This window comes from Anopheles coluzzii, chromosome 2 (assembly GCF_943734685.1).
Source record: "Anopheles coluzzii chromosome 2, AcolN3, whole genome shotgun sequence".
Classification (NCBI taxonomy): domain Eukaryota; kingdom Metazoa; phylum Arthropoda; class Insecta; order Diptera; family Culicidae; genus Anopheles; species Anopheles coluzzii.
The window spans coordinates 41,286,313-41,296,745 of record NC_064670.1 but is presented as its reverse complement, the minus strand read 5'-3'; the positions used below and the strand labels follow the sequence as shown (position 1 = coordinate 41,296,745).

General features: G+C 44.7%; 4 protein-coding genes across 4 annotated transcripts in view; 2 read left to right on the top strand and 2 right to left on the bottom strand.

Moving 5' to 3' along the window:
- Positions 1-272: 272 nt before the first annotated feature.
- Positions 273-909, top strand: LOC120949997 (zinc finger protein 593 homolog). Its single transcript, XM_040367686.2, has one exon. It carries the CDS (start codon positions 392-394, stop codon positions 878-880), a length of 489 nt encoding a protein of 162 aa, XP_040223620.1. The 5' UTR covers positions 273-391; the 3' UTR covers positions 881-909.
- Positions 892-2,670, bottom strand: LOC120949995 (methionine aminopeptidase 1). Its single transcript, XM_040367684.2, has 4 exons — positions 2,258-2,670; positions 1,544-2,129; positions 1,333-1,472; positions 892-1,251 (listed from the first exon to the last, which is right to left on the bottom strand). The coding sequence occupies exons 1-4, from the start codon at positions 2,421-2,423 to the stop codon at positions 1,019-1,021; spliced, it is 1,125 nt and encodes a 374-aa protein (XP_040223618.1). The 5' UTR covers positions 2,424-2,670; the 3' UTR covers positions 892-1,018.
- A 172-nt stretch (positions 2,671-2,842) lies between these two features.
- LOC120949996 (UDP-N-acetylglucosamine transferase subunit ALG13 homolog) lies at positions 2,843-3,650 on the bottom strand. The gene has a single exon (XM_040367685.2). It carries the CDS (start codon positions 3,542-3,544, stop codon positions 3,032-3,034), a length of 513 nt encoding a protein of 170 aa, XP_040223619.2. The 5' UTR covers positions 3,545-3,650; the 3' UTR covers positions 2,843-3,031.
- Positions 3,651-5,063: 1,413 nt separating this feature from the next.
- LOC120953411 (uncharacterized) overlaps positions 5,064-10,433 on the top strand; it is a 37,922-nt gene continuing 32,552 nt past the window's right edge. Inside the window, exon 1 of the mRNA XM_049607542.1 lies at positions 5,064-5,551. The gene's annotated coding sequence lies outside the window, so the exon portion shown is untranslated. The remainder of the gene's footprint in view (positions 5,552-10,433) is intronic.

Below are 10,433 nucleotides of genomic sequence, written 5' to 3'. Positions count from 1 at the left end.
CGGAACTGTTGTACGCGTTTACACGCCCGCGGAAACGTGCGTCGTTTTTCTGCGGCCTTAGGTTTAATTATACGTTTTTTTTAAGGAAATGTTTCCACAATTTTAATAATATAAAGTATTAAAACTGAATGTATTAAGTGTTAAAACATAACAACAACCACAACAGATCACAACGGCTAGTTTAAATTACAAATTGATACACATTTTTGCTGCATGGACACCTACTACGCCAATGCATGCTGCATCGACAGCAGCTGTCAGTGTCAGCGCTCAACACCACGAGGCCGAATCAAAATAAACCGGATCGTTTGTTTTCCTTTTCAGTCCAGCTCGGAGGAAAACAAAGTCCGGCAATTAAAGTAAAGTTTGCCAGTTCCTTTTGCCCATCAAAATGCCGTACGCAAGGAAAAAAATGCACAGTGGAGACACACATCTGCGCCGTCGGTGGCGGCTGCGGAATCGGCGCAAGGATTTGGACGAAATCGATGCCGACCTGAAGAACGACCCGGAAAAGCTGCTGAAACAGGAGGTCGATCTGGACAAGCCGGGCTTCGGGCAGTTTTACTGCATCCACTGTGCTACCTACTACATCAACGATCAGGCACTGCAGGCCCATTTCCGTACGAAAGTACACAAGCGTCGTCTGAAGGCACTCGAGGTGGAACCGTACTCAATTGAGGATTCGTTGCGTGCGGCAGGTCAGGGCAGCTTCGTGCAACCGCAGAAGCGAAAGATGGAAACACAGCTCAGCTTGGCGGAGGTGGACGAGGGAAAGCGAATGAAGGTGGATACGGTAATGGAGGAGGAAAAGCCCGCCAAACAGGAACTGTCCAAGGTGAAAAAGGTGACCGACTACAAGAAGGTGCTGGAAGAGCTGTAAAAATAAAATGGTTGTTGTAAAGGGAGAAACGTTGAGTTTATTTCAATAGCCGTAACATGGGGTGTATACATTTTTCGCTCCCAAAACGTGTGAGGTCGAAAGTATTGTGAAAAGAGCGGCTCCCGTCCGTTCCCAGTTTCACATGTGGTCCATGAAGTGCGGAGTTCCGTTCTCATTTCTTCGCTTCGTTAGAATATCGCAACCGGACTCGGTGACGAGCAGGGTTTGCTCGAACTGGGCCGAAAACAAACCATCGGCCGTAACTGCGGTCCAGTCGTCCGGCCAGGAAACATCCCGCCAGGTGCCCTCGGATATCATGGGTTCGATCGTGAAGCAATGTCCCGGCTTCATAACACCAACGGCAGAATTTTCTACAAGTAGAGGAAATCAAACCACATTGATCGATGTTAGTGATGGAATTGAAAAGTTCTACATTGTTGGCAAGCACTTACTGGCATAATGAGGTACGTTCGGGGCGGTATGGAACAGTCGGTGAATTCCATGTCCGCAATAGCTCTTAACCACGCTGAACCCGTGCGCATGCACGTGCTTCTGGATAACGTTACCAATTTCACGATAACGTTCACCGGGCCTTTAAAAAAAGAAGCGTGAAAAAGTCAAACATTTGCATCCGTTTCTTCCTAACTCTCCTACCGCACTTACTTCACGATGGCAATCGCCTTCATCAGCGCCTCATAAGTGACCTGCACCAGCTTCTTGTGCTGCTCCTTCACATTACCGACGAAGAACGTTTCGTTCAAATCCCCATGAAAGCCCCGATGGTACACCGTCACGTCCACATTGCACAGGTCACCATCCTCCAGCGGACGGAGATCCGGTATACCGTGGCAAATCACTTCGTTCACCGACGTGCAGCAAGACTTCGGGAAGTTGTAGTAGTTCATCGGGCTGGGATAGCACTCCCGCTCGATGCACGCCTCGTGCACCGCCCGATCGATCTCGTCCGTCGTCACACCGACGTCGCAGACGCGCGCTGCCTCGTCCAGCACCTCGCGCCCGAGCCGGCACGCCACGCGCATTCCCTCGATCTCCTCGTCATCGAGCACCTTGATCGTATTATTCCCCCGTAGGGCTTCCTCCGACTTGGACCGTCCCTCCTTGTGATCGGCATAGTCTGGCCGGGGGATGTGCGGCGGCACCGGGCGCCTTGGCGTTTGCTCGAACGGTCGCAGTTTGCCGGTAAACGTGTAGTAAGGCCACGGATTGTATGCATTCGTTTCCTTTCCCTCTGTGGAGAAAACGGAGAAAAAAAAAACGTCGGAAGGGAAACAGAGAGAGAGAGAAAGGGGTGGGGAATTAGTAGTAACGTGACGGTGGGACCGAAACCGAGATTCATCCCCATGCATGTGCACCTACTGGCAAGAAGGTGAATAACTTTGTGCTCCTTCCAAGAGCCTTTGAAGCAGTCCTGGCTGCAAAAGTACGAGCCCTGGATGCCCATCTTCAGGCATACCGGGCACTGTAGCGTCGAGGGCTTCTTGCAGTCGTCCGTCACGCAGAGATGCTTCGCCATATCACTCATCCTTGCTATCGTTTTTTACAGGCACGCACGGGTAAACGGGTATTGTAGTTACGCTACGTTACGCGAGCGGACACGATTCACCGGGATGCGGATGCGAAACTGAAGCAAAACACGGCACCAGAATTACCTAACTTGTACGGAAAGGAAAAATAACCGACTAGACCTTAAAAGAGCAAGAACCAGCACTCGATTTGCCTTTATTTTTCGCTCCTCTCCCCTTTCCCTTTCCCTTTTTTCACGCAAAAACCGTTTGACAGGGTGAAACGTCAAAACGCGCGAACGCGGTCGCGACATCGCTGTTCGAACTCCCTAGCGCCGAAAGGAAAAGCAAACCATGGAAGAAAATTACAGTTTCCCTTTCATTCTTGTATTTTTTTCTAAATTGTGTGGTTTGCCTTCGAATAAATAAAACGAACCAATTTACCATAAACGTAATATGGACATTTTATTGTAATTACTTAAAAACCGGGGTAAACGATCACAATATGTAAATATGGCTAGTATCAGCCTTATCAGCTGATAAAGGCCAGGCATCATCACTTTGTTTGTTTTTTTTTCTTCACAATTGTATGCTGTAAAACAAAGTTTGTTTGGGAAGAAGAGCTTTATCAGAATCCCATAAATGCATCCAACTGGTTAACGAAACTGTCCAGCGCTCCGGGTGCTAGCTTTTCCAGCTTACTAAAGTCGGACTCGGCCAACGTCTCCAGCAACGTGTTTGGCGTGCAGTAGAAGAGATTCCTGTCCCTGCTGAGCCGCTCGGCCAGCTCGGTTTGATGGTTGTTCATCAGCGTTTCGTTCACGACAACGATCAACGGTTTGCCGGCTTCCAGCACTTCGAGGCAACTTCCGGCACCGGCATGACTGATCACCAGATCCGCTTGGCTGATGTCGTCCCCGATGCTGCTCTTCAACCCGTACGCCGAGAGTCGGATGGTTGTGTGCCTTTGAGCAAGCTCCACGTCAGGTGCTTCACCTTTTCCAAACTGTATCGTTAGCGCAGTGCATCCCAGCTTGGCCAACTGTTCCAGAACGGCGGTCGAAGTGACGGCACGTATCAGTGCCACGAATTCGGTCGTACCCACGGTCACAAACACACTTTTGTACTGCTTTTTAATCATTTTCTCTTCTGATGCAAACGTTCGGACTCGTTCAGATCTAACTGCGAACAGTGCGCGTTTGGTAGGATTCTACCCTAATCAGTTGCGTAAAGAACGTAAACAAATGGTGTTTGCGTGGTTTGACGAAAATCACCAATGGTACCATTTCTGGACATCGATAGTGAAGTTCTGTACAAACAATGTTTTCAAATGTGTACGTTAAGAAAAAACTAAACAAAAAGGAAATTCGAAATTCTCAATGTTATCCTAATTTAAGCTCCCAAATCATCTTAAAAATCTTTAAAAACTTTAATGCACACTGGGAAACTATGGGAACAAAACGGCCGTTACCATTTCATTCTTAGGCTAACTTTAGGCGCTTTTAACATCGTGTTTTTGCTTGTGCTTGCGAAGCGCCTGGCAGTATGCAATACGGAAGGGCTTGTCCATAAATTTTGAGATAAATTAATTTCTTGCTCACACTGATATTTCATTACATAGATATTACATACTATTCAATTCGAAACAAATCCACCATTTTTGTAACGCGAATAATCAGGGAAAAGTAAAGATTTCCACTCACCGGTTCTATCTGCTTGTACTGGCTTAGGATCTCGTGGACTACATTGTTTCTTTATTGCTGTTTTGCATAAATATTTTAAAATATTTATTTACAAGCTTTTTTAATATTATTTTTAAAATGAGTGAATAATTGTAATTGATTGACATACCTAGAGCCGTTTTTGCAGCCTACAGGCGTTTTTTGAGTCCTTGCTGGGTTGCATAATATTTTTTGTTGTTGAATTTTTTACTTTTACCCCTTTGTCCTTGCTACGAGAGACTGGTCATGTTCTTACAATTTGAATTCAAAACTATTTGAAAGAGATATTATTTAAAGCTTTCGTTTAAAAAAACAGTTTTACTCAGTCAATTTTTGAGTCGTTTTCATTGACTTTTACGTTACGGCATATTTTAAATTGATTCTCTTTTAGAAGTTAAGCAAATGAAATGAAGCAAATGAATAAAATCAAATAAGTAAATACACAAAAACAAAAGGTAAAACATAAAACAGCTGAAGTAGAAGCTTTCAGAACATCAAAAAGGCATAAACGAAAGAAAAAAACAAAGGTTTAAAGAGCATCCTTTCCAAATCAGAGCAGCAGCGGACCCATCGTGCCTCTCTCTATCGGCGCTTTGTGAGTGTGCTGCTAAATCCCTGCTGCTGCTGCTGCTGCTGCTGCTGAGACGTTACGCGAGAATCGAATTAGTTGCGCGCTGGCATTCAAACGGTTCGGTTCGGCTGAGCCGTTGCTCCTGCAATCCGAGCATAGAGGGAACACGCGTTCGGACCCGAAATACCGGTGACGGGAGCGTGGTGGTACGTGTGTGTGTGTGAGTCGTGTGTTTGTACAGTGTTTAGGCTCGCGGTTAATCGCGGTTTGGTAAACGCGATCGCGCCACAACACTTCTATTGAACTTTCGTGCACCGCGTAACCGGGTATACGAAACATTTTTTGTGTTTTTTTTGTTTGCATAGTTCTAGCATTAAACCAATCGAAAGTGCGGTTCGAAGGGAAAGTGAATCAATCCTCGAGGCCGAAAATAGCACGTGCAAACACATATAAGTGAGCCAACCGAAGAAAAACACAGCAAATCTCAAACTTAAACAGCAAACAGTACGTGGCACCTTGTTAGAGAGTGCGTTAGAAGTGTGCGTGCGTGCGTGCGTGTGTTTGGTTAATCACCAGACACCGTGTTGCTTTAGTGACATGTTAAATAATTCGCTATGCGTACGGCGGAAAGTCGAAGTGGAAAGAGCATGAAGATAAACTCCCAGGCTGCCTGGTGGCTAAATGGCTGTGCAGAATAAAATGTGTGCATTGTAGCAACGCCCGGTCTGTTTATGTTCAATTTCTAGCGTGCCATCTAGATAACAAATCACCGAGTGCGCGCCGTCTGTTAGTGTAACACAGCACATTAAATAGCAGCAAAAAAAAACGCTCACACACACAATTACCAACACTAAAGGTGAGTGTTTACGGCTTGTGGCGTTTTTATGTTTATTTAATAAGGTTTCGGGCCGACGCTAACACCGGCCAGCGAGTGACATTTTCATCCTTCGCATCAACATATTAATTTTAAGTGGATGAGAATATTAAACGATTCCCTCCTTCCGGCCACCCCTGTTTGCCACCCCATTCCGGTCCGGTGAGGCCACAAACGGAACCGAACAATGGAGAGAGCAAACTAGTGCAATGATGGATGATGGATATTGGATGGATGTAGTAGGATCGATCGATCGAACGGTGACTGCGTTCGCCAATTAGCGGCTGCATGCTAGATGTCGCGGCATTGCCTGGCCGTCCTGCGGGCAGATGGCCCCAGCGCACAGGGCAGGGGCCCCGTACCGGTGGCCGGTGGACGGTGTAATAAGTTCGATAAACGGTCGCCCGCCAGCGGTTCCCTTCGAGGTTCGATCAATTGCGCATTGCCAGCGGTTGCATTTGGCAACGGGGCAGCACCATGTCGCGGTCACAGTTTGGTCCGAAATTGTAGCAAACAAACAACAGATGGCTAATTAAAGGCAAAGCGTCCCCCGTACTGCCAGACCGCTGATGGACGTCGCGGATTTCGCGGACTTCGGTCTTCCAGCTAAACTTCTGTATTTACAACTCGGTGGTGCAAAACTGCCATTCAGTGTGATTTGACGAAAAAAAAAACTCAAATAGAGAGTTCGCTAGCTGAACGTCCTTCCAAACGTCTCTGTATGTCCAGCCGCTGCTCCACCATACTCCACCATATGATCAGTAAACGGTACGCGAAACGGCACACCCGCATTAACGAGCAAATCCCATAAGACAACGGCACACACACACGGTTGGGTGGCCTTGAATCAATTCAAGTGCCAATCTGCGATCTTAAATTTCCTCCCCTGTGATTCCTGGACGTGCCTGAGAAGAAGGGAGAGAGCGAGAGAGAGAGAGAGACCGGGGGTGCCACCTCCCCGAAAGGGTGGTAGGGAGGTCAACATAAAAGCGGGAGAAAAACAAAGTAGATATCCCAGCGTCACCGTAACCATCTGGCGCATACCGTAACCATCAGCAGGGATTACTCAATCTACTCCCTACTTCCCCGGCTGGATGTGTTCTTCTTCCTGTTCTTTTCTTCTTCTATATTCGTTGCGCAGGAATAGCAAACGCTGGCCAATGCTCACCAGCGCGCTAGTTGCAATTCATTCCTCCGCGACCCTGATTTGATAAATCAATTATGTTTGAACGTTACTTTACCTCGAACTGCCAGGGCTGCAAACGATCAACCGTTCGTCGTCAACTTCCATGCGGATGGGGGGGAGAGTGATGAATGGCAGCCGAAGGGCGCGATGCTGCACGGGCCCGGCCGCGCTTCCACGCGGATGGATGTTCTTTTAGAGTGTGCAAAGTGTTAAACTGCATTAGGTGGAGCAGCATTAGCCTGGCGCTTCAGGCGCAAGGACGTTTGGTACCAACGTTTGCTACAACGGATTAAGGAAGGCGTACGGCACGTTTGGGAGTTTCACACTGGTTCCCGTTGTTGTTTCTTTCTCCATCGCTCGTACGTATCTAAAAGTTTCCAACACGATGAATATTTTATACGGACTATGGGATAGGAAATTTGTACACAAAATGTGCACACAAACCCTCCCCCCCCTCCAAACGTCGATAACGGTGGTGGTGCGAGGTGACGTATTGGAGTTGGAAGTTTCACACGATTGGGCTCCTTTTTTCCCGAGGATATATCGATAAGGGAGAAACACCGGGTGTCTGATGGCATGTGTGGGGGCGTGGTGTTACTTTATCCCATAATCGAATAGGATAAAGTTTGTTTTGGCTGGAGAGCAAGGTCGCCCATCCCTCACCCCTCCCCTCAACAACTCCCTCCAGATGCGTACCAGATTGGAGGCAGATAATTGTTTTTCTTTCCGGGAGCTTTCCATGATCACAATCTGTCCGGTATCGATGGGCTGCCAGGCGTGCCGTTAGCGTTTGTTGCCTCGTTTAATCAAGCGAAAGTTATTCGGTTCGGTCACGGTGGCAGCGTCTTGATTGAAGGTGATATACAATTTCATGTGACGTATGGAAGCGCAAGTGTCAATTTCATCATTAGAAATTAATAGCTTGTTTTTTTTTTTTGCCTTAGCTACATACTGTCGTCCTTTTTGGGGCATGAACACTGCAACTGCCTAGAAAGGATGTACCGTTCAGGATGTGATGTGATAAGACGTTAATTTGAAAATATTCGATGCCCCCCCCCCCCCCCCCCCCCCCAACTCCATTTACCATTTACAGGGGGCCTCAACTCGTCTTACCGCCTAGGGCCCCCGATACCCTTAATCCGCCACTGTTTGAAGTTGATAAGTCCACAACCTACACCTAGTCAGAACTCACTCCAATAAGATTTGATTACATGTATCTGAGACAGTTCATAAAAAACACAAATAAACAAGTATTGCATAATGTTGTTGCAAAAAAATTTCGAGTGATGTAATATTTCAAGGTAAAAATCTTTAACACAGTTTGACAGTTGTGAAATTATGAGAACAAATTAATGAATAACACAAATTTCCTTATCGTTTAGGATTTAACAATAAAAATCAAGTTTATGATCAAATTCAAGTTTATGAAAATTGTTAGCCTAACGGTTTAGCAGTTACTTAATCTAACTCATTCCTTACTTACTTACTTATTTACTTATCCGGCGCTACAACCGTTTTGCGGTCTTGGCCTGCCTCAGGAGTGTTCGAAACCGCTCACGGTCTCGCGCCTTCGTCTGCCAGTCCGTTATCCCGGCCTTAATGGCGGACGCCTCCACGCCATCTTGCCATTCCTAACTTAATCTCTCTTAATTCCTAGTTCTTTAGATTAAAGTAGTAGTAGATAAAATTAAAATAAAAATTTAAGAAAGGAAAGGAGAATAATATTAGAAATAATAACAGGAATAGAAGAGAATGAGAAAATGGAAATGAGTTGGAGGAGTTTCGGGAATAGGACTATAATCGGGGATGGAGAAGATCTGTGCTACTATTAACAGATCTTCTCTTTATTCCGTATATCTATATCCGTCAGTTTGAATGCAAAAAATACCTTTAGTTTAATCTTGATTTTTAGTTTTCGTAAATTTATCAGAACATACTATCAGTTTGTAGCATAAGTTTTATTTTCATAACTTTCATAGATTTTCAGATACACGTGTGGTATACTTATCCCTACGAAACACGTCAAATCCGTCTATCCGTCACGGTTGATTATATTTAGTTTATTTAGTTAAGTTGTAACAATTTTCATGAAAAGTAACTGTAACGAATGAAAGAGAGATATAAACCACTTATTATCATAAAAAAATCTTGATAAATGATCTCAATAAAGTGGCCTCAAACGGAATTGCTGATCAACTTATTCGTCGAGTTTTTCGTAACTTCCGCGGACATCGGTCAAAATGTGGCATCGAAAAGATATCGGTCAATGTGTTCGGTGAAACAATAACGACTGTTACAATAAATCAGCATTGTGCAGATAATTTTTCATGGGAACCAAAACATGAATCATTTATCATAATTGTAATAAAATAGATTTTTTCATGATTTTAACCAACCTAAATACGTATTTTTATCCACCCGTCACATTGATCGGTGTCCGTAGAGATAGGTATACAAGAGACGCCCGTAAACCTAGTGTTAAAATTGCGAACACACTGGAGCAGAGGCTCGTTGGAACCAAACGTAGTACAACGAGGAACAACGTGAACTTAATATGAACTGAAATTGTACCATGAAAGAGTGATACAAATGGTTTTGTGTCTTTCTTATTCGGTTATTATGCTCTGCTCTATTCTGTTCTGTTAGAATTTGAGTTAAAATTCTTCAATCTAAAACACATCAAATGTTGTTATAAATAATTAAGTATAAATTGCAAGAAAAAGTAACAAACTTAATTACAAGCTAACACACACCTATACAAATTAAGTTAAATGAGTTAATACAAATCATCATTTTTTCCTTTCTCCATCTCGATCTACATTTGACGGATACACATTCTTATTTGAAATTCTTCAATTTTTAAATACTTCTCCCAAGTATGTTTTGCGTCATAGAATTATCTCGATAAAATCATCTAAAGGACGTTCAATCGTGTTCAAGCACTCACTTAATAGACAGATAATATTGCTAATAATACTTTGGTTGGTTAATCAAGCAGCTTAAATCCTATCATATCCATCCATTTATTCTCTCAATCTAGCCAATAACACGTTTCAATCAAACGAAATTCATCGATCGAAAATCGAGTGGCAACCAACGAGCAGCTTTGTTGCGCTGTTCCCCGAGTGGTTTTGTGGTTGACCCCCGGCGTTCATTGTTATGCGGGAGCGTTAACGAATCAGATTGGGACGGATGGGATTGGATTAATTGTCGAATGCGTGTGTGACAATTCTCCGCGGTTCGTTCATTCTAACGCCTCCATGTCTTGCAAGCATCGGAACTGGCCCGGTCAGTGACACTGCTACGGGTAGGACGGGCTAGAACTTTAACTAAGCTAATGCGGCTGTTTACATAGGATGGAAGGATAAGGAGATACAAAAAGAAGAAAAAAAGACAGAGAGGAAAAGCTAAACGGTACAAGAGAAACAGTAAAGAAACGCAACACGTTAGAACCATATCAAGCGCCACGGTTGTTCCGCGGTTGACACTGTTGTTCTCCGGGGCCAATTGTTTGTGGCGGCACAGTGGCCTGTTGTCGTTGACGTTATGATTTTGCCCGTTTCCTTCTCGTACACTGATTGCCACCATCATCCGCATCTCTCACCTACCACCACCACAACCATCATCATCATCATCATCATCAATTGGAACTCTTTAAAACGCTAGAGTCAACGTCAG

What these genes read in the sequence shown, in the direction of transcription:
- LOC120949997 (XM_040367686.2), top strand. Translation starts at nt 392, where the DNA reads ATGCCGTACGCAAGGAAAAAAATGCACAGTGGAGACACACATCTGCGC.
- LOC120949995 (XM_040367684.2), bottom strand. Translation starts at nt 2,423, where the DNA reads ATGAGTGATATGGCGAAGCATCTCTGCGTGACGGACGACTGCAAGAAG. An exon ending in AAGGCGATTGCCATCGTGAA is followed by an intron (nt 1,473 to 1,543) that starts GTAAGTGCGGTA and finishes CTTTTTTTAAAG; the next exon opens with GCCCGGTGAACGTTATCGTG. An exon ending in GAACGTACCTCATTATGCCA is followed by an intron (nt 1,252 to 1,332) that starts GTAAGTGCTTGC and finishes CTCTACTTGTAG; the next exon opens with AAAATTCTGCCGTTGGTGTT.
- LOC120949996 (XM_040367685.2), bottom strand. Translation starts at nt 3,544, where the DNA reads ATGATTAAAAAGCAGTACAAAAGTGTGTTTGTGACCGTGGGTACGACC.